Genomic DNA, 23,137 nt, shown 5'->3' on the forward strand with positions numbered 1-23,137 from the left:
CACCAGTTCTTCGCACATGTGTCGTGCTTTTTTGCTTTGAGCATGGCCCGCGACATCATTCTCTTTACGAAAGGGGGTGGCCCATTGGCTGTCAAGAGGCTAGGAGCATGCAGAAGTGGCGAGGGCGTTGGATAGGTCCGGGCTAGCGCAGTGAAAGTAGATAATCAGCTTAGGAGAGTCGGGCCGACGTCTGCGATTGGTCCGCTTCCCGTTGCTTAGCTTATGGTTGCTGGTAGAAAATCGCGGCGGCGTGCAATGGAGATTAAAGATGTCGCTATCATACGTCCTCAATGAAGGAGAGTTTGCAGAGCGTAGCACACAAGAGATAGTTAACCTAAGGCTAAACCTTAGGTATCTATGTTGGCGGTGACCTTGGCGAAACTTCACTCTCACGAAAAGTGGCCAATGCCACACGAAATTCTCGGATTGACGTCATATTTCTCAGGGAGGTTCCTGTACACAAAGTAAATTAGTGGCTTTGAAATTCAAATTTGGTATATTTCGGTTAGAGTGGGAATCGAACCCGGGCGAAGACGAGCACGCTTCCGTGAAGCCACGGCTGCCTCTAAAGGTGTGGCTAGTGCGTTAGTGATTGCACACGTCAAGGCGCAGCCATCTCGCTGACTATAGGTGCGGCCGCCTAGTGCGCTCCACTCTACGTTAAGCGGTCATGCGTGGTGCCACACGTGTATTTGCCATTGTGGCTCGTTATGACTTGCAAAAAGTCTAGTCCCTATTGTACAACTTAATGCATTACCAATATGTTTTACAAAGAAGTCTAACACCGATTGTATAACTTCATGTATTACCAAATGTACAGCAGGGTTTCGCCTTCTTGTTTACAAGAGTGCAACACCTGCCAAACCTTAGGTGTTTTACCATTTATCCAAAACAATGAAAACGTCTGAAAGAAACCGCAGAATAGAAGTTAATGCTCTGTAGAAAACGGGACATATCTAGCCTAATGTGCCGCTTGAATCCATTTTACAAATGGTCTGTGTCTGCGAGCCGCAGCGTCTGCGGGACACGCTGCGGCTCGTTTAACGGGCTCGGATGGTCAAGTCGATCGTGACGTCATCTTAGGTATCGGCGAGGAGCGTGATTTGAATAGAGCCCTCACGTGACCTTATCGTATCATATTGTCGTTATCCTCGCGCCCTGTCTTTCGGCGCGCGAAGGCGGCGGAGCTTCAACGAAAACTATACGGCGATTGCACCGCTGCTACGCGCATAATCGAGAAAATAACTGCAGGAGCTGAATTATACTGTGTTAGCCTTCCACAACCCCGTAAATCTTCCCATTCTAAATCTCTTCAGCTTCCCTTTAACAGACTTTGTCAGTGCTAATACGTGCCAGGTGACTTGTGATCAGTGGCAAAAACAAACGTTATCTAAAAATATAGCATTGTGTAAAATGAATAGCATGAAAACATGAAGTCAGACATTTCTAAGTATTTATGTCCATACAAAAGCCATTAGATGCTACAAAAGCCCACGCCTCACTGGTAATAAAGAATCGTTTGCCTCTGCAAAGAGCGTTGCCACAGCAGAAATTAAAATGCATTCTTTCACGGGACTGTTTCTTTTTTAGGAATGTTGAAGGTATACAGAAAGCGTGATCCAGGCAACACCTTTTTCTGATAATAATAAAAAAGAGAACAATTATGCTTGTTATCGTACAAGTTACCTTCTAACCATATGGAGCCAACAGATAATGTACCCATGGAAAGAATAAGGGCCCATGGAAGCGTAAGGGCATAAGAAAGCATTAGATGGTGCTAAAGTGGAAGCTTTGGCGCGTTGATACAACATACTGGGAATTTTAAGACAGCGAAAAAGGACAGAGACACAGCGCTGACTAACAAAGGTTTCTTTGTCACAACAGAACCCACGAAGAATATACTTTGTAAAATTTTCACCCATTCCTCTGTAGACTGAATTATCTTAGAAAATAAGCCTACTTCACCTTCTTCAGGAGGACCTTCGAGACCACTTCCAATGCCGAGAGTGTATAGCCGGCTGCAAGGAACCTCGTCAAATGTTTGTCAAATGCGTCGCACAAGCACAGGAGGGCGGATTCTAGGCAGACGGTGGCTATGCCTTTCCTCTTCCGATTCGCGACCTTCTGACCTGCACGGCGTACCAGTAGCTTTTATTTGGCATGGTGTACACTCGCTGGTTGGTTCCTCCACATTTTATGCCATAATAGAAAGCGCCGTAGCTAGAAGAAGCACGCCAGACCGTATTTACCATGCGTAGCTGGCGAGGTTTAGCTGATACCGTTTTCATGTGGGAACGCCTATAAAGGCCAAACCAGACGGGGCATGGTTTTCTTAACCGCGGATATTGGGCAGAAGCAATAAAACCACTGAATGCAATCTTTTTTAGGCTTGTTATATCAGAAGAAAATAGGCATGGCCAGCGTTAGCCGAGGCGTCTACGGTGTATTTTTGCGCAGGGTTTAGTTCATGGTGTTTTGTTTTTTGTTTTTTTGGTTGCATACATGGTTGCATGCGCATTATTGCCCAACTTTATACTTGGCTGGGGAGCTCCAATAATTTAGTTGTAAGTGGAGCGCTCACGGCACCCGGTCCCTGTTTATTCTGCTAGTTTTAATTGCGCCACAGTGACTTCACCAAGTATCAACAATAACAAGTTATATTGAGTTATCTTTCCTTACTGTTTCTTTGCAGAAAGAAATGCTCATTGGAATTACCTAAGGAATCGTGAATGTCTGCCGCCTATGGTGCTCCGATATTTGTCTAGTTGGCATTGCCTTTTGTATTTGTAATCAAATCCCTATTCAACCTTCCATTTGAAATTGTTTTCTGGTATCTGTAAATTATTGAATTTGCTACACCTTGTTGCTATTTGCGTGCCGGCTAATCAGAGCTCCCATCAAAAATTAGGAAAGACTGCCACATTCCATGTTTTAATCAGGTATAAGCTATTCCTGCATGGTATGGCATGTACTAAGAGCTACAATGGGCAAAAAGCTACACCCGAAAAATCAAGTGCATGCAGTCTTTGCATGCAGTCTTGAGCCGCGCTGTGCCGTTGGTTAAAATATACTGAAGAGTGACACAAACTTGGTCAACTGCATCTCATGTTACCACCTTATTTTTCAGGTTCCCAAGAAAGCCCACTACGTGGGGCGCAGCAAACAGACTTGGTTCAGCGAAATGGAAGGCGGATATCAGGTGTGCTATTTTTATATATTGTGTTAGAGACAAGAGTCTGGCATACAATGTGTGTAACATCAAGACACGATGGCTGAAGGAAAGCTGTCTTCGTCACTCATTCGAACTTGTTCATTCAGTCATTGTATAGCAGTATGTTAACTCGCGTAGCTGCACACTTCTGCAGCTGAATGTTTTTCCAAATGTCACCAATCGGCACGTCGGGCATCCAATTATTTGTACAGTAGAACCCGGATATATCGAACTCAAAGGGGATCGCGAAATAGTTGGATATATCAACAATTCTATACATCATATAAAAATCTTATACAAAAAATCTCAAGGGGGTCTTACAGCTGTTTGTTATACGTGACAATTCATTATATCCAGGTTTGACTGATGCGAATTATTCTTTGCTTCGTACAACCAAATCACCACCTTAATTAACAACGAAATTTGTCTCTGTTTGAGCGGTGGTCCCCAAGCACAGTTGCCTCTAATCAATATGCCGCAGGTACTTTTGGCTCCTGCTTCGTAGTTTGCTTTGAGAAGTGCCTCACATGAGACGCAATCAATTCGGTAGCGTTTCTGCGCCTGTATTCTCCACAACCGCGAGGAAAGAACGTAATGCTGCTGAGGACTCACTGCAGTAGCTGCGCGCCGAGTAACAACGTCGTCACCATCGCCGTCATACTGCGTGGGGGTTCACCGTGTCGTTTTCGCCACACACCCGCAGACAGGTATTCAAGCTGTGAACTGTGTAATATTTTACAGTGAAGCTGTTAGCGTCTATTTGGTTGAAATTTTTCGTGTGCGCGTCCGATAGCAAAAATGTGGGCCGATCCCGTAGGTAGTAAAAAATTGGGAGGATGCTTAAGCTTCGCTTTTAAGATTGGAACGCGATAGCATTCAAAGATCCCTGACTGCTTCTAACGTTTCCCGACGACTGCAGCTTAGCCAACCGTAATGGTTACCAGGAAACACTGGCGACGAACGCTATGCAACAAGACGTGCTTTCTGGTAGAAACGCGGCCTCTTGCGTGGGGCTATCCTGGAGAGAGAATAAACTTTATTAAAATATCGTGATCAGTTGTGCCTCGAAGGTGGAGCGCTTAGTCCGGGGCCCCATAGGTAGCAGCCACCGCCTCGGCACGGTCGACCAGCCATTGCTGGCCAGTCGCCGTCGCGTCGATCAGCCGCTCCTCCCAGGAGGTGAGGGTGGGGTTTGAAACGGGAGGGACGTGGGGAATGTCTTGGCAAAGCCAGACCATATGCAGTAGGGTGGGGCGGTCACCGCAGTGCGGGCATTGAGCTGGACCACGGGAGGGGTAGAGGTAGGAATAGAAAAGGGGCGTCGGGAAAGTATTCGTCTGTAGTTGCCGCCAACAGACAGCCTGTCGGCGAGTAAGGGAAGGATGAGGTGGGGGGTAGTGTTGCCGAGTTAGTCGTATCTCAGCAAGTTGGGATGCGTACGAGAAAGGTTGCGGTCGGATGAAGGCAGAGCGATCCCCAGCGGCTCGGTGCGAGAGTTCTCGGGCCAGCGCATGAGCGCGCTCATTACCGGGGATCGCTGCGTGCCCAGGCACCCAGACCAACCGAAAGGTATGCGAGGTGGACGATAGGAAGGACTCCATTATGGACGTGGTAGTAGGATGTAAAGTGTTGAAAAGAAAACGCCGACAAGCTGCCTGGGAGTCTGTGAGAATATGATTTGGGGTAGAAGGAGGGAGAGAAGAGGTGGAAAGGATTGCCCTGGCAATCGCGCGTTCTTCCAGGAGGGAGACGTCGGTTAATGTTCGTTCCGAGGCTGCGAATACGGTCATGAGATCAGAGTCCACTACTACCGTGACTCCCCCGCGTTCATCCGCTGGGCTGGCGTCAGTGAAGAGCACACGAACAGCGCTGCAGGCCACGGGATATTCGCGTCGCAAGTAACGCGACCGATGATCCCGGCGGGCAGTATGGCGAGTAGGGTGCATATGGCGAGGAATAGGAGATACCGTGAGCTTGGCACGCGCTGCTGAGGAAAGGCCCGTCGATGCAAGGACACTAGGGCTGGGTGGGTAACCAAGTGAACTAAGAAGATTCCGTCCCTGAGGTGTAGAATTCAAGCGCGTCAGCTGGGCGGCCTGGTGGGCTTCTATAAGTTCCTCTAATGTGTTAGTCACCCCAAGTCGCTCCAGGTTAAGGGTAGCCGTGTGTATAGGAAGACCAAGTGCAAGTTTCTGCGCTTTCCGTAGTAGGGTAGACATACGTGCGCGTTCAGTGCAAGTTAGGTTGTGATAAGGTAGGTGGTATAGTAGGCGTGAGTGTATCAAAGCCTGTACAAGGTGTAAGGCATCAGCCTCTTTGAAGCCATGTCGGCGGTTAGACACCCGCCGAAGCATATGCTTGATTTGGTTACATTGGGTGGTAAGTTGGCGAAGGGTATGTGTTGCTTTGGCGTTGGCTTGTAAAGTGAACCAAGCACCTTTATAGACGATTTACGTGGAACAGGTTTCGCATCTAATGTGATGTTAAGAGACAAGTCGATCTTTCTGTCCGCGAGCGTGTTTTGTGACAACGAGTACCTCCGACTTGGCAGGGGAACATGTGAGACCTCCACGCCGGACGTATTGCTCTATGGTGGTAGCTGCTTCCTGCAACTGGGTTTCAATGTATCCGAGGGAGCCTATCGTAACCCAGACAGTGATGTCGTCTGCGTAAAGAGCATGACGAACATCCGAGATCTGATCGAGGAGGGGAGGGAGACCTCGCATGGCAAGGTTGAATAGGAGCGGTGATAGCACGGAGCCTTGCGGAGTGCCGCGGTTTGAGACAGGTTCAGTAGGGGAGTGGAGATCACCGGTGACAAGGCTGGCAGATCGGTCACGAAGAAAGTTTCGGATATAGTATACACCTTCGCGCCGCAGCCAGTAGCTCCTAACTGTTCAAGAATCAAATTGTGGGAGAGGTTATCGAACGCCGCCTTGAGGTCTATGGCTAACACGGCGCGGTATTGTGCAGAACTTGGTAAGTCTATGACATCGTGTTTCAGGCGGAGCATTATGTCCTGTGTTGATATGCCACCACGATAACCATAAAGGGTGTCGGGAAGCGCGCAGGTGTCAGAAAGAAATTTATGCAAGCGGAGCTGCACAATTTTCTCGAGCACTTTGCCAAGGCACGAGGTGAGAGAAATCGGGCGCATGTTCTCTAAGGAGAGGGGTTTTCCTGGCTTGGGGATGAGAACTACTGTGGCCTCTTTCCACTCTTTTGGTAAGGTACCGGATCCCCATACCTCATTCAAGTAAGTCGTAAGTTGATTGGTGTCAGAATCAGAGAGGTTATAAAGTAACGAATACCGGATTCGGTCGGGACCAGGGGATGTGCTACGGCGAATGTCGGTGAGCACTGCGCGAAGCTCAGTGACAGTTATAGGCGCGTTAAGATAAGCCAGTGTGTTGGGAGGACCCGTGTAGTCCGCGTAGCGTGGCGCGTCTGGTGGTGGGAGATAACGCCGTCTTAACTGTGCAAGGCATTCGGTGTCTGGAATGTTAGTTGTGTGGAGAAGTTTTCTAATGCTTCTGGATTTCTCTGATTTTGCTTGGCCGGGCTCTATGAGATGGCGTAGCAGAGACCAGGTACGCGCAGTACTGAGATTGCTATTAAGTTTATCACAAAGTGAGTGCCAGTTATGGCTGGTAAGGCTCTCAGCGTAACGAACAGCCTCAGCAGAGAGCTGTGCGATGCGCAGCCTCAGCTTCCTGTTATGACGCTGGCGGCGCCACCGTTTGGTTAAGCTACGGCGCGCGTCCCATAAGTGGACGAGGTGGGCATCTATGTCTGGTGCATCAGGCGTTGTGGTGAGGGTGCGCGTGTGAACATCTAGCCGTGTTTGCAGTGTCTGCACCCAATCGGTAAGCGTGTCGGTTGCGGACGTGGTGCCAGAGGCTGCGCGGAAGGCAGGCCAGTCTGTTAGTCGGATCTGGCGTGCCTCCCCCACGAAGTCTTTTGTATTAATTCGGGTAGCAATGATTGAGTGGTCACTACCTAAATACTCGTCGAAGTTGTGCCAGGTGCAGGCATGACGACCATGATAAAGGGTAAGATCTGGGCATGTGTCCCGAGAAACGCTTGTGCCAAGACGAGTTGGTACGATGGGTCAGTAAGTAGCGTGAGGTTGTGCTGCTGGATCAAAGTGTGGAGCTTGCGGCCTTTGGGTGTGTCATGAGGATATCCCCAAGTGGTATGAGGGGCGTTGAAATCACCCGCGATAAGTGTAGCTCTACCCTTACACTGCGCTACTTGAAACAATGTGTCGAAACGCGCATGGCGTTCTTTGGGGCGTATATAGACATTACGTAGGCGGAGAGGTTGTGTGTTGCGCTTGCGAGTGCTGCTGGGAAGAAACTCAAGCAGGACATGTGGAATGTCTTGGTTATCCAATGTAAAGTCGACCACCGCATGCACCCGCCTCACTAGCGTGGCCACGAGGTGGTCCCGATTGGGATCTTTATGTGAAGCATATACTACATATCCAGGTAGACTAGGAAGGGTGCGAGGTTCCTGAAGAAATATGACGTCTGGTGGAGAAATGTGTGTTTGAAGATACTGTATGAGGCTTCCACGCTTCTTTCTGAAGCTACGGCAGTTCCACTCCCACACCGTGAGTTCCGAACAGGCGCTTGGTGTGGCAGGTACCTGCACGTTACATTTCGCCATCACTGTGACTTGGGCTAACTTGACGGGATGACGTTGAGCTGCATCCCGCTAAAGGAAGGCGGCGCGCCCGTTTCGGTCGGCGTGCTACGACTTCGCCTACAGTGTCTGTCAATTTGGCAACGGCGACTTCAAGGCGTGTAAGTCGATCGTCCGTAGAGGCCGGATGCACAGTCTGTTCGAGTAATGTGGTGAGAGTGTCAAGGCGCTGCTCAAGCCGGGTGACGCGAGACGCTAAGCTAGGCATAGGATCAGTGTCAGTAGGCTCTGGTATATCCATGGGGGCTGGCTGTGAAGACGGAGTTACAGGGGTGGGGTTAGGCAATGATGGTGTTGGGGGGTTAGGTGGAGTAGCTAGATGTTGCAAATACGCAGGGGATGAAAGAGGGGTGTTTGAAGCGGCCGACCAACTTACACGAGGCGGAGGCACTGTGGTCTCCGACAGGAGCCTCTGACCCGCAGTTCTCGGAGGGTTGGCACTGGAAGGTGGAGGTCGCGACTTGCTGCGCGACTTATGGCTTCTCTGAGTTCTGGATTTCGATCGTCGGCGAGATTAGTCAGGAGTCCTGCTTCTAGAGCGGCTGGGCGAACGACGCTGAGGTGTGTTGGATCTGGAAGCGGCCACGCCTGGTGTAAACTGTGGTGGTGGTGGGCGCGGTGCATGCCGGAGTCGAGTAGCTTGATAAGCAGCTTTGTTTGCTGCCTGTATACTTGGGCAGGCCGGATCTGTAGCATGGTGAGCGCCGTTGCAGTTGGCGCAATTCGGGGCACATGGGTGAGGGGCATTGCGCACCGGCATAGCGACAGCGCAGATGGGGCAGCGAAGATGCTGTGGCATCGGGCAAACATCAGCCCTGTGGCCGAGTTTAAGACAGATTGTGGATTGTTGCGCACGGGGATAGTGTGGCTTACACCGGTATATTGCCCTGTAATAGAGCACGGTGTATGGTATTCTAGTGCCATGAAAAGTTATCAGAGATGTTTCCGTCTTTCCTATCATGCGGGCAGACAATATCGTGAAACCCGGGGCCTCCAGGTTGGCCATTAATTCTGCTGAGGTCGTGTGGGCTTCGATTCCGTGTACAACTCCACGACAGGAATTGTCTGGGGGTGCCAGATAGATGGAGACTTGGTGGGAGGTGCCTTGAATGGTGAGAGTAGTGAGCTGGGCGAGTTTTTCGGCTACAGAGTTCCGTGTGGACACAAAGACAGCCAGGTTCTTGTGTTCCTGTATTTCGACTTGCGTTTCCTTGTATTCGTTGTCGGTGAGGGAAGCAGCAGCATTCACCGCAAACATGAGTTGGGCCGGTCGCAGGGTGGTCAGGACAAAGCCTCCTTGCGGTCGCAAGATGATCTTGTGGCCCTGAAGCCGGGAAGTGAAGCTAGTGGTGGCTGTAGGCTTGTCGAACGGCGTGTTCTTCCGCCGATTCACAAGCGTCCAACCTTCAGAATCAGGCTTAGACGCCATGGAGGCAAGCGTTGAAGAAAGTCACCTGGAGATATTGCACAGCCGTGCCCAAAAAGATTGCACAATTTTCAGGTTTCCGTTTTTGTTTCGTACTTTTAATACTTCAGTCTGAGAAGATTTAACATAAAAGGCATGCGCTCTATGTGTTTTGTTTCATGACAATTGTTTGTGGATTGTCATTCTCAAAATTCCGAGGAATAGCTTTGCCAAGAATGCAAGACAAGGTATGAGCATCATTAATGATAGAACGGTGTGGCATACCTAAATATATTTAGAGGGCCTGCATGGTTGGGGATGATTTTCTCGGACGCGGGCGCCAAAGCCGACGCCAACACCGACGCCGGATTTTCTGCGACACGGGACCCTTAACGCTATCGCGTTAATACCGCCCCGATTCACGGTGGAGGTGAAGCAGGCTTCAAGCACACAGCTAAGTAAAGCGAAAAGTGCATACAGTCTTTGGAATCACGCATACAACATACTGAACAGCATTCGTTTGATCTATCTATCTATCTATCTTTCCATATATTGTGACGGAAGCGAGATGGAGGCGAAGGATGTATTTACAGAATATATACAGAGGAGGCTAGGGCAAGGGACGTCCGATCCGGGCCAAGAGCTAGCGTCTTCATCGTCGTCTTTGGCGCGCTGCCAAGAATTGCGTTGATCCATGCATGTATGGATTGCTCCGTAACATCACTCTCCGGCGGCTGAAGCGCCGTCCTGGCGCTGGCTATGAAGACGAGGAGCTGGAAGAGCAGTATGGCTTCAACCGGGAAACATGAACGACTTCAGTTGGCAGCGATGAGGTCGGAGAAGCGGGATCCAGGAGTACAATTGCGTAATTTACGTCACCGAGTTGACGAAGGACCTTGTAGGGCCCGGTGTAACGTGAGAGGAGCTTCTCTGATAGGCCAATGCGGCGGCATGGCGACCATAGGAGCACCAGAGAGCCAGGCGTGAAGTGCACGCTTCTGTGTCGGCTATCGTAACGGGACTTCTGGGCTGCTTGCGAAGCAGAAGGTCGATCGTGGGCAAGTTGACGAGCTGCACGGGCTCTAGCTGCGACGTCACTGGCGTATTCAGTCGGCGAGTGAGGAGCCGAAGGAAGGAGAGTCTCGAAGGGCAACGCAGGATGTCGGCCAAACAGCAGATAAAACGGTGAATATCCGGCGGTGTCATGCCGCGAGGAATTGTACGCAATAGTAACAAAGGGTAACGTGCAGTCCCAGTCACGGTGATCTGGTGAAACATACATGGCCAGCATCTCGGTTAGCGTTCGGTTCAGGCGCTCGGTCAATCCATTCGTCTGCGGATGATAAGCGGTGGTGAGCTTACGTTCAGTGGAGCAAGCACGAAGGATGTCATCTACCACTCTTGATAGGAAGTACCTCCGGCGATCGGTGAGGAGCTGCCGAGGGGCGCCATGATGTAGAATTACGTCGTGTAGGAGAAAGTCAGCGACGTCTGTAGAACAGCTTGTCGGTAAAGCCCTGGTGATTGCGAAGCGCGTGGCGTAGTCTGTCGCGACCGCAACCCATTTGTTCCCCGAGATGGACGTAGGGAAAGGGCCTAGAAGGTCAAGGCCGACGCGGAAGAATGGCTCTGTCGGGATGTCAATAGGTTGTAGCTGGCCTGCAGGCAGTGCTGAAGGGCGCTTGCGGCGTTGGCAACGTTCACAAGCAGCGACGTAGCGGAGCACAGAACGGTACATGCCAGGCCAGAAAAACCGGCGTCGGATGCGGGCGTAAGTACGCGAGACACCTAGGTGACCGGCAGTAGGTACGTCATGAAGCTGATGAAGAACACTGGAGCGAAGATGGCGAGGTAGGACAAGCAGAAGCTCTGGGCCATCTGAGCTGAGATTACGACGATACAGAACGTTGTCGTGTAGCTCAAACAGGCGAACAGAATGGTCTGGTGATGGAGAGGTAAGACGGTCGATGATAAGCCGTAAGGACGTGTCTCGTCGCTGTTCGGTGGGGATATCATCCAAAGCAAGGATGGACAGTACGCAGGCGTCGGAGTCAGGTTCAATAAGGTCGGGAGCATCGACAGGGTGACGGGACAAGCAATCAGCGTCCTGGTGCAATCGTCCAGATTTGTAGTGCACATCAAACGACTATTCTTGAAGCCAATGCCCAGCGGCCGAGACGTCCAGACGGATCCTTCAGTGACGAAAGCCAGCATAGAGCATGATGGTCTGTAATTACAGAAAAAGTTCGGCCAAACAAGTAAGGTCTGAATTTGGTGACAGCCCACACTAAAGCCAGGCACTCGCGTTCAGTGATGGAAAAGTTTCGTTCAGACGAGGACAGAAGGCGACTGGCGTAGGCGATGACACGTTCCTTGCCGTGCTGTGTTTGGCCAAGGACAGCCCCAATTCCATGACCACTAGCATCAGTGCGAAGTTCTGTAGGCGACGAGGGGTCGAAATGGGCCAGTATTGGTGATGTAGTGAGTAGGCGGACGAGGGCAGAAAACGAAGCTGCTTGTTCGGGTCTCCACACGAAAGGAACGTCCTTCTTCAAGAGTTCCGTAAGAGCCCGGGCGATGTCCGCGAAGTTCCGGACAAGGCGACGAAAGTAGGAACATAATCCTACAAAACTGCGGACGTCTTTAACTGAACGCGGCACGGGAAATTGTTGCACTGCTCGCACCTTGTCGGGGTCTGGTTGAACACCGGCAGCACTGACAAGGTGACGGAGCATAGTTATCTCGCGCCGCCCGAAACGGCACTTGGCGGAGTTCAGTTGAAGCGGCCGGCTTGAAGCGCCGGCTTTTAGCCTCTTCGGAAGACGGCAAGAACGGCCGATAAACGGGTGAGGTGGCTCTCAAACGTAGGCGAGTAGACAATCACATCGTCTAAATAGCATAGACAGATGGACCACTTATATCACCGCAGCAGCTAGTCCATCATACGTTCGAAAGTTGCTGGGGCATTACACAGGCCGAACGGCATGACCTTGAATTGGTATAGGCCATCGGGAGTAACAAAGGCAGTTTTTTCGCGGTCCATAGGGTCGACTGAAATCTGCCAATAGCCAGACCGAAGGTCGATGGAAGAAAAATATTGGGCTCCATGAAGGCAGTCGAGGGCGTCATCGATACGAGGCAAAGGGTAGACGTCTTTATGAGTGACTTTGTTCAAATTCCGATAATCAACGCAGAAACGCCAGCTGCCGTCCTTCTTTTTCTCTTTTTCACGAGGACGACAGGGGAGGCCCACGGGCTAGATGAAGGTTCTATGACGTCTTTCGTAATCATTTTGTCGACCTCGTTCTGGATGACTTGACGTTCGTGATGCGATACGCGATATGGATGTCGGCGTATAGGAGTGGCGTCACCAGTGTTGATTCGATGAGCCACGACAGATGTTTGGCCTAGAGGACGGCCGTCAAAATCAAAGATGTCACGATAGGACGCCAGGACCCGGTAGAGACCTTGGGCTTGCGCCTGGGTCAGATCGGAAGCAATCATCTTGTTAATGTCGTCGAGAGACGAAGGCGCGAAGTTAGCCGAGCAAGAAGGTGGCGAAACATCGGCATCCAAAGTGGCAATCTTGCAGGGGTCAAGCGTGGAAATGGTGGCCAGCGACATGCCTTGCGGGATAACCTGAGTCAACAGGCTGACGTTGAGAAGCGGCACGACCACCGTATTGTCAGCAACGGAAACAATGGTGTGAGCCAGGGCGACATCGCGGGCTAACAGGACGTCGATGATCGGAGACAAGACGTAGTCACCATCGGGAATGCCATGTGAAGACGTCAAAGTAACCTATGTAGCAGCTTGAGGCGGCAAACGAACGTGGTGGCGAGAGCATAAGCGTGGCATTATGTCAGCTGGACTGTCGGAAGGATGGGGCAGCTCAAGCTGAAGAGCACCGGTCGCACAATCAATGAGGGCAGAATGAGTGGACAAAAAATTTAAGCCGAGAATAAGGTCATGGGGGCACTTCTCGATGACGGCAAATTCGACGGAAGTGGGATGACCAGCAATGCAGACGCGGGCGGTGCACATCCCAAGAACGGCAGGAGTCCCTCCATCAGCGACGCGGAGGATGCGGGAGGCGGCAGGCGTGAGCACTTTATGAAGGCGTCGACGAAAATCTGCACTCATTACAGAGATGTGCGCGCCAGTATCGATGAGTGCAGAAATAGTTACGCCGTCAACATCAACATCTAACAAGCTTCGTCTTGTCAGCAGTGTCAGAAGAGGATTTGTGGTGGCAGTCGTCAATGCAGCGTCACCTCCGGGCGCTGCATTGTTTAGTTTTCCTGATAGGCGCGAGCAGGGTTGAAGGGGGACGACTGGCGGCGAGTCTGTGGTGAGCGCGACGACGGGCGACGGCCTGGAGGCGAGCGTGACTGGTGACCACGCGGCGACGGCGAGCGGCTACTTATCCTGGGGGAAACACCGTCGTTGGGGAAATAGGTCTGGGTTGAAGGCGGAATGCGGGTGCTCTCGGGACGGCGGTAAGGTGTAGACAGCGTTCGAGGCGCCGAGGACCAGCGGGTGGCGCAATAACGAGCGACGTGGCCGATGCGGTGACAAGTAAAACATATCGGTCGATCGTCAGGGGTTCGCCACGCAGCAGGGTCGCGATATCGAGTAGCGTACGCTGCTCTTGATAAGAAGAGGGCGGACGCCACGAAGTTTGTGTTGGGCTGGCAACGATGCACACAGAGTGAATACCCATGTTGGCGAGCTCCTGCCGGACAATGGCTTGAACGAATGAAGCCGTAATCGAGCTCGAGTCACAGGCGTGAACTGGAGCAGGGGTCATGGCCTGAAGTTCGCGGCGTACAATACGGGTCAGCTGATCTGGTGGAACCGACGGTTGTGCAGCCGTGCGGTCTTCGCAAGAGGACGTTGCCGCCGTGTTGGGAAGCCGGGCAAACGAGTGGCCAATGCGCCGGCTTTTAGCCTGCTCAAAGCGCCGGCACTCCTTTATAATGGCGTCGACTGTAGAACAATTTCTACACATTAAAAGGTTGAAGGCGTCGTCGGCGATCCCTTTCAAGATATGCCCAACCTTTTCGTCCTCCGGCATCTTGGCGTCGGCCTTTCGGCATAGCGCTAATACGTCTTCTATGTACGCGACGTAAGATTCAGTAGCCGTCTGCGCACGTGACGCGAGCGTCTTTGTCGCGGCGATCTTCCGGCCAAGGGGCTTCCCAAACAATTCTCGGAGTTTTTCTTTGCAGGTGTCCCAGCTCCCAATCTCTGCTTCGTGATTATCAAATCATACCTTCGCAGTGCCTGTCAGGTAGAAGATTATGTTTGCCAACATCATGGTAGGGTCCCATCGGTTGTTTTTACTCACGCATTCGTACTGCGCCCGCCAGTCTTCAACGTCCGCGTCACCGGAACCGTAGAACGTGCCAGGATCCCGGTGTTGCACAAGCACGACCGTTGAAGTGGCGGGCGCTGATGTAGACGCTGTGTCTTCCGCCATTGCAGACAGATGTCCGAAATGACGGCCGCTGCGAAGTTCCGTTGTGAGGCGAGACGTAACCCGCACCTCCACCAAAGTGTGACGGAAGCGAGATGGAGGCGAAGGATGTATTTACAGAATATATACAGAGGAGGCTAGGGCAAGGGACGTCCGATCCGGGCCGAGAGCTAGCGTCTTCATCGTCGTCTGATCCATGTATGGATTGCTCCGTAACAATATCTATCTATCTATAGAGTGAGTGAGTAAAAACTTTATTGAAAATAAATAAATAAAAGAAGGCACGCTGGTTGAGGCCCCTATTCCAGGGCTCCACTGGCACGAGTAGCTCGCTGGGCTTGGTCCAGAAGAGTCAATTGGCTCTCCCGGCCCTCGTCCACAAGCCATGCCTCCCACTGCCTATTCTTCATGAGTGGATGTTTCAGTATTATTGGGCTGTCTATGTGCGGAGGCCTCTTGGGACACTCCCATGTGATGTGTTTTAGTGTGGGTATTTGTGTGCACCACTTGCACTCGTCTAAATACGACGCCAGTCCCTCTCCTGTTGGCTGTTCAAATTCGAGTGAGGATGTCCAAAACGTCTCCGCTGCTGCCTTTGCTGTAAAAGGATGTCACGAGGATTCGGTGGAAGGTCGTCGCTGGGCCCTGCCGTTGCTCGGACGTTTAATCTTCGAGCAATACGGTCTGCCTTCGCGTTCCCTGCCAGTCCCTCGTGTGCTGGACACCATATGATAGTGTGGTGCCCTTCTAGTCGATTGCCCAAGATTTTGATTATTGACTGGGGTGCCGTCCCATTTAGAAACAGGCGGCAAGCTGCTTGTGAGTCGGATAACCTGACAGCCGAATTGGTTTGGCGCTCGGCGTCCTGAATGGGCGAAGGTGATGGCTGCAGCCTCTGCCACGCATGCCGAGGAGGTTTTCAAGGATGCCGTTGTAACGTTGTTCTGACACGTAGAGATTACGGTAAACGTGTCGGAGCTGGTTCGACTAGCATCCATGTAATACACTCCCGGTCCGATGCCAAAACGTTTGTGAAGGGTCTTTGCCCTTGCTCTGCGTCGTCCGGGATGGTACTTGGGGTACTTGTTCTTAGGAATTGGCGCCACCGCGATGTGAGATCGAACATTGCGGTCGTTCTGTGCCGTCTCCTCTCCGCAATACTGGGCCCTCAGTGTAAAGCCTAACCTCGCCAATACTTCCCAGCCCTGAGTTGAAGAACAAAGTCGTTCTTTCTGAGCATATAACGTCCCGACTGCGTACGCGTCAAAAGTGTTGTGCAGGCCTAGTCCCTCGAATATTTCTGTGCTAGCGCATTCGGGAAGACCAAGGGCGGCTTTGAAGGCTTTTCTGATTATCGTGTTTGCCTGTATTTTCTCTTGGTTCGTCAAGGCCTGATACGGAAGGGCGTATGTGATGGGCTGATTGCGAATGCGTGGACCAGGCTGATGGTCTCTCCTTCAGTTAGGCCATCTCTGCTTCCTGCCCCTCTCCGTATCATCCTGGCACCGTTTCCTTCGGCCGCCTTTACTTTTTGAAGGGTGTGTGTGGTTCCAGCGTTCTGCTGTATTCACATCCCCAATATTCTGAGTATAGAATCAGAGCAACACTTGACTTCAGTCAACCAAAAGAACAAGCTGGCTTCAGGAAGGGACATTCTACAAGGAACCACATCCATCTCACCAATCAAGTAATTTGGAAATCTGTGAAGTACAATCAACCTCTTTATATGGCTGTCATAGATTACGTAAAGGCGTTTGATTTAGTAGAGATACCAGCCGTCATGGAGGCATAGAGAAATGAATGAGTTCAGGAGGCACACGTAAATATCTCGGGAAATAAATACAACGATCCCACAGTTGCCTTCGTTCCCGTCAAGGAAAGTTTAAAACGACTTATGAGGAAAGGATTCAGGCAAGGACACACAATCTCCCCAATTGTCTACATGCTTAGATGAAGTATTCAAGCTATTACAGCGAAGCTGTTAACCTGTCGGTGGTCGGCATTTTTCGTGTCCTGTCCGTGAACAAAAATTGCTTTCATCAGCAATGGCTCATACGCCCCTAACCAAACACGAAAACTCGCCATCCCGTCCCTGGGAAAGGGAATGTCCAGCGAAGTTGTTGAAAACCATCACCACCACCACTGCTGAGGGGCGCATTGAATGCTTTATGGCTTAAGACCCATGGTAATAGTGCTACTTTAGAGTAATGGTATGAAAGGGAGTAATATTAATTTTGACAGCACGCCGCCGCCCATAGCGGGGCTGGAACAACATTGAAATTAGTTGCTGGCCTGGTTATTTTATATACGAAATGCTAGAGACATCACACCCCACCCCGAAAGCTGGCGTTGCCGGGAGAGCTTGCGCAACAGTAATCATTATCGGGAAACGCATGCGGGGACCGCTATGTGCTTCGCGTTGCTATCACGAGTGCCTTATCATCAGTTGTAAGGTTCAGAGTCTTGTTTTGAACTTGTTCTTTATTGAAACGTATGCTCTTCTGTATGTTGTATGCGCGCTTCCAAAGAATGTATGCACTGTTCGCTTCAGTTTGATGTGTGCTTGTAGATTCTGCCTGCCTCACGGGGGTATAAGCCACTGCATTTTTTGCTAGTCTACGGAGGTATGAGATTGAGGGCTTACGGGGGTATGAGCCATTGTGTGATAGTAGTTTTCTGTCGACGGACGCCAAAAACATCCCAGGATCTTAGTCATAAAGAGCTTCGCTGTAAAATGCAATGGCTCATCCCCCTCGTAATGCAGAGGCTACAAGCACTTAGCAAAGTGAACAGTGTACACATTCATTGAAATCAACCATAGAACACACAGAACAGCATACGTTTCAACGAAGAATAAGCTGAAAACAAGCACCCGAGCCACCAGTAAAACGCATTGCATACCTCCCTCAGCATTGTAGTGGTGGTTTTGCAACACCTTCACTGGACATCCACATCCGCAGAGCCGGGATGGCGTGCCATTTTTATAGTGTGAAGGCTTAGGAGTGAGGATTAACGGCGTGTATCTCAACAATAGCTCATTCTCGCGATGCCGTCGTGGTGGTTTCATTGACGTCATTCTTATTATTCAATCTGCCGTCCTCGTCGCGCCCTCTACGCAGTGGCACAAGTTGTCTCGGGTCACTAGGTTCGGGATCGTGATGCCGTCGTGGTAGTTCCATCGTCCTCACTGCGGCTTTGTCATGCCGTCGTCGTCACGTCATCAACGTCGCCATGGTCACACCACCGTCGCAATGCAATTGTGATGGTTTCCTCGTCATCACTTCAGCTTTGCCATCCGACTGTCGTGATGCTGTAGTGGCCGCGCCATCGTCGTCATACATGGCACATTCGTCCCCACACTCGTCTTGGCCTCATCCCGTGGCCATGCTATCGTCGTCATGCAGTCGTCACGCATTCGTCGTCATACCTTCGTTGGGACGCCGTCGTCTATCGTCGTCCGACGCTCCTCGTGCCGTCATCATCACACCATCGTCGTCAAACAGTCTTCGTCAAATCAGTGTCGTCGTGCCATCGTCGTTGCGCGGTCGTTTTACCTTCCTCATAACTTCAGTAACGTCAGCTCACTGTAGTCACTCCTCGTCGTCATGCCGGCTTCGTCGTTCCATCGACGTTAATTCTTCGGCAAACTATCGTAGTCGTGCTCGCATCATACAATCGTACTTAGGCCGCCGCTGTCATGCCATCATCGAAGTTGCGTCGTCGTCAGACTGCCGCTATCATCGATCTGCAGTCATGCAGCCATTGTCACGCTGTCTAGGGTCGTGCCATCGTCGTCTCCCCAGCTTCGTCATCCGACTCTCGTCACTCCATTGCGGTCACGCCATTGGTGGTAAACGCCCGTTCTCATCTCATTGTTTTCGTACCATCGTCATGCCATTGTGTCGTCACCATGCAATCTTCACCATGCAGTCGTCATAGCGGCGTCGGGATGCCGTCACGGTTGTTCCATTGCCGTCATTCTAAATTTGTCATCCGATCTAGTAACGCCATCGTTTTCACGCAGTTGTTGTGCCGTCGTTGTCACGCTGTTATTTTTGCATCGTCATCGCTTCAGTAACGCTATCCCACTGTCATCCTGCCGTCATCGTCATAACAGATGCGTCGATCGTCGATCGACTCCAATCCTTCTTCATCATTCGTCAGACAATCGCTCTCATGCATCCATTGTCATACCGTTGTTGCCATGCCGTCGTTGCCATGCCGTTTCGCTCGCGCGATGTTGTCATTCCAGCTGTGTCTTCCTGATTTCGTCATACCATCGTCGTCATACACTCGTCGGCAACACATTGTCCTCATGTCGTGATTGTCACGCTGGCGCCGTTACATAACATTTGGCCTTCCGTCGACGTCATTCTCTCCGCGTCACTTCATCGCGGTCAGTACATCGCCCTCAGTACAATCATAGCCGTACCCCCATTCTTATGACAGACCCTCTCAAGCAAATGCCATAACAAAGTGGGACGATACCGAAGCAATGTATGTACCCGAATTATCACTACAGATTTTAAATAAACGTTAATTCAGGAACACACGGTGTCGTTACATTGTTCGAATGCTAATCGCATTACCATCGATAGTCAGCGAGAGATAACTTCTGCCGTTATTTTATTGCGATAGGAATTATATGGACACTCCGAGCGCATTTCTGCCATCGCGGTCGCCGTCATCGTCGTCACCGTGAGGCCCCGTATAAAGTTCAAGCGCGATAAAATTGTTGCCGTGCGCCGTATGCTGTATGTGAAAGTGAAAGCGCGCGAGAGACGCGCCCTTTCAGTGAGAGCGAACGAACGCCGGAGAGCAAATTCGACTTCCGTCGTGCGAAAGGCCGGGGGGGGGGATGAAATGGAGGGAGGGGAGGTGACGTTTAGCTGCGGCACCAAGTGCGTATCTTGCGACCAGGCACACGGGGAACTGAAATCTCGCAGGCGAAAGGAGGAAAGCGGGAAGGCAGAGCGGGCGGGAGGGGTGCGGCGTCTGTTCTGCGAGCAACTGCGTACTTGTACTTTGCGCGGCGGCGGGCGGTCGCGCGCACCGCATCTTGAAAGCGATCTGCAACACGGGCCCTACCTTTGTATGCGCTATGCTTTTGCCGCTCAGTTTCCGTTGAAGCGATGAACCGCACGAACCTTTGCCCGCTGCTGTTGGCGCGCTTGCTCATGCCAGCGTTTTGACAGCGCTTGTGTGCGGTCATCGAGTGTGATCTATTCATGTTTGCTTATGCGCGCTCACTTCATGTTTGTTAATTCAGTTAGTAAGCGAATGCGTCCAAGTTTATGCAGCCGATAAAACCACTATCCTTAGTACGTATAGTTCTCTACTAGTAAATTTGCTATCGCAATTGATGCTTCGCCTTTCGGGTGAAACTGACTTTTTTGGTGAGACGCCCTTTGATACCTCTTTATTACAGCGAAGCTGTATATGGCTAGCTGATTCGTCCGTCCGGCGCCTGTACGCAGAAAATATCATCATCAGCAATGGCTCGAGCATCGTCGCCTTCTTCCACAGCTGGCTCGTTGGCGCCCCTCGGCGCCACCGCACGAACGCGCTTGTGCCACTGCTCCCGCGTTCGTTGTTACCTTCTACAGATGGCTTCGTTGCCACTCATCATTCCTCATTATTTCACTTAGCTGGCTATGATCAAATTACCCAAACTCCTCGAGACCATACCAGATCTGCATCTCGCGATGTACGCTGATGACAACACGCTCTGGACCAGAGCGGAGAACATTGGAAGGCAAGAAAGCGCCCTACAAGAAGCCGTAAACAGCATCGAAAGCTATCTCCAAAACTGTGGCCTCCGCTGCGCCCCCGAGAAATCTGAGCATCTCGTCCTGAAAGCAAGAACGAGAGGCAGGCCACCCAGCTACGAAGAGCCCGTCACCTGCGTCACCCTCAACGGGACGCCAATCCCGAAAGTCGATACGCTACGAATACTGGGACTCCTTATTCACAAGGACGGATCCGGAGCGGCCAGCATACCAAGACTACAACGCACCCTTTCGCAACTCACGCACCTCGTCAAGAGGATCTCAAGCCAAAGAAGCGGCCTCAAGGAGCAAGACAGGCTCAGAATAATACAAGCACTGCTCACAGCCGCATCACATACTACTGGCTTTAAAGAACGCAGAAATCGAAAAGATCAACATAATGATAAGGAAGGAAATCAAAGTCGGCCTGGGACTCCCCCCCCCATGGCTTCTACTACACGTCTCCTTAAGATGGGCGTCCACAACACGTGGCAAGAGCTCGCTGAAGCGGACAAGAACAGCCAACTGGAACGACTCAAGCTTACACCGGAGATCAATACTCCGACACCTGAACTACAGTGAGACGTAAGTCGCAGACACGGACAAGAAAGAACGAATCCCATCGGACGTTCGAGAGTTCCTCTGCATTGCACCCATCCAGCGCAACATGCATCCCATATACCACAAGAGTAGAAGGCAAGCTAGAGCCAACGCCATCAAACGAAGATTCAATCAAGACCCAGACGCCCGCTACACCGACGCGGCCAAGTATCGGCATCGAAACCCGGACGCTCTCAGCGTCGTAGACTCCCGAGGCCGCGAGTTAGCATCGGCAACCGTCAAGGCACTCAACCCGGAAACGGCGGAAGAAGCGTCAATCGCTCTCGCCACCACCACATGCACAGACGTAGCAGTCATTTTCACCGACTCTCAGGCCGCCTGTAGAAATTTCTCGAGGGGCCGCATCTCGGCTGATGCACTCAAGATACTACAACGACGTAGCACTCCGTTCCTGTACACCTGCGTAACGTGGGTACCTCGACACGAGGGACTAGAGGGGAACGAAGCGGCCCACACCGCTGCCCGCGAGCACGTCAGCCGGGCTCCCCTCGCCCCACACGCCCTCCGACCCGCGGTAGAAGAGGTGGAAGCCGTACCCAAAAACTATTCGGCGATATTGCAACAATACAGGCTCGAGTGCCGCGTGTACCCTCCACCGCACCCAAACCTTGGCAAAGAAGAAAGCGTGGTCCTCAGACGCCTACAAAGTAATACTTGCACTCACGGAACTATAATGCACCGCCTCTACCCGTTGCTCCACAGCTACCTCTGCCCACTCTGCAACGTTCCCGACACCCTGGCACACTTGCTCTTGGAATGCCCGTGGCATGAAGATAGCGAAATGCAGCCGGAAATGGACGCTAACCGAGCACCACAAGCAAACGATGACCAGCTATTCGAAACGTGGGATGCCAAGCTCACCCTCTGGGACCTGGAAGACCAACGACAACTCGTCGCCAGGGCCAAGAGGGCAGCCGAAGCCAGATGGTTCCTGGACTAAGGAACCTTCCCACCTCAGGGTGATACCGGGCCTCGCTCGGGACACTGTTTCAAGAATAAACGTTTTTCTTTCTCTCTCTTCTGTCGACGTACTGGGGATGCCGCGTTTACGGGGGTATGAACCATTGCTTAAGGGGATATGAGCCATTCATTGTCTTACGTGACGTACATTTTTCATTTTGAAGCAATTTAATTTTGAAGAATCGCAAGCGGCAATGCGACAACGGCGGACTGCAGGCATACCGTCAGTGACGCCGTTTTCTCCATCGCAGCCGAACGTGTGTGTAACCTCATAAGAAACAAAGACGAACCAATAATTGCGAAAGACTTTAATGTACTGTCGGGATTATCCCGGTGATAAACACCGGGGCCGCACGTTTCAGCTTCGCGGGTTAACCATCAACGAGGTAAAGTAAAAGAAAATACATAGTGAATAAGTAAATTCGGTAAGCGCTTGTATTCGATAGCAGTTACAACATATTTAGGTGTGAAATGCACATGCACATGGCCAAGAAATACCTTGCGATCTGGATTGGAAGTCTGATCGTCAGGAAGAGCGTCAGGAAGAACGTACAGGCGACGGACGGACGAATCAGCTAGCCATATACAGCTTCGCTGTAATCAAAGGGCGTCTCACCGAAAAAGTCACAGTTTCACCCGAAAGGCGAAGCATCAATTGGGATAGCAAATTTACTAGCAGAGAACTATACGGACTAAGGAAAGTAGCTTTATCGGCTGCATAAACTTGGACGCATTCGCTTACTAACTGAATTAACAAACGTGAAGTCAGCGCGCATAAGCAAACATGAATAGATCACAATCGATGACCGCACATAAGCGCTGACTATATTATTCATATTTTCTTTTTGTACATTTGTGTGACTGGTAAATATATTGTGACTTGTAAATTTTCATATGCATTTCTTTGTGCATTGTAATTTTAAGTGCATTTGTGTGATTTCTGTATATGTTGTATACTCTGCTTGTTATTCACTTTACCTTTGTCA

General features: G+C 51.2%; 1 protein-coding gene across 1 annotated transcript in view; it reads left to right on the forward strand.

Moving 5' to 3' along the window:
• Positions 1 to 23,137, forward strand: part of LOC119455318 (collagen alpha-1(I) chain) — a 694,093-nt gene that overhangs the window by 651,556 nt on the left and 19,400 nt on the right. The window contains exon 42 of the mRNA XM_037716715.2: positions 3,128 to 3,199. Within this exon, the coding sequence (XP_037572643.2) occupies positions 3,128 to 3,199 (72 nt within the window). The remainder of the gene's footprint in view (positions 1 to 3,127; positions 3,200 to 23,137) is intronic.

This window comes from Dermacentor silvarum, chromosome 6, assembly GCF_013339745.2.
Source record: "Dermacentor silvarum isolate Dsil-2018 chromosome 6, BIME_Dsil_1.4, whole genome shotgun sequence".
In the NCBI taxonomy this organism is placed as follows: domain Eukaryota; kingdom Metazoa; phylum Arthropoda; class Arachnida; order Ixodida; family Ixodidae; genus Dermacentor; species Dermacentor silvarum.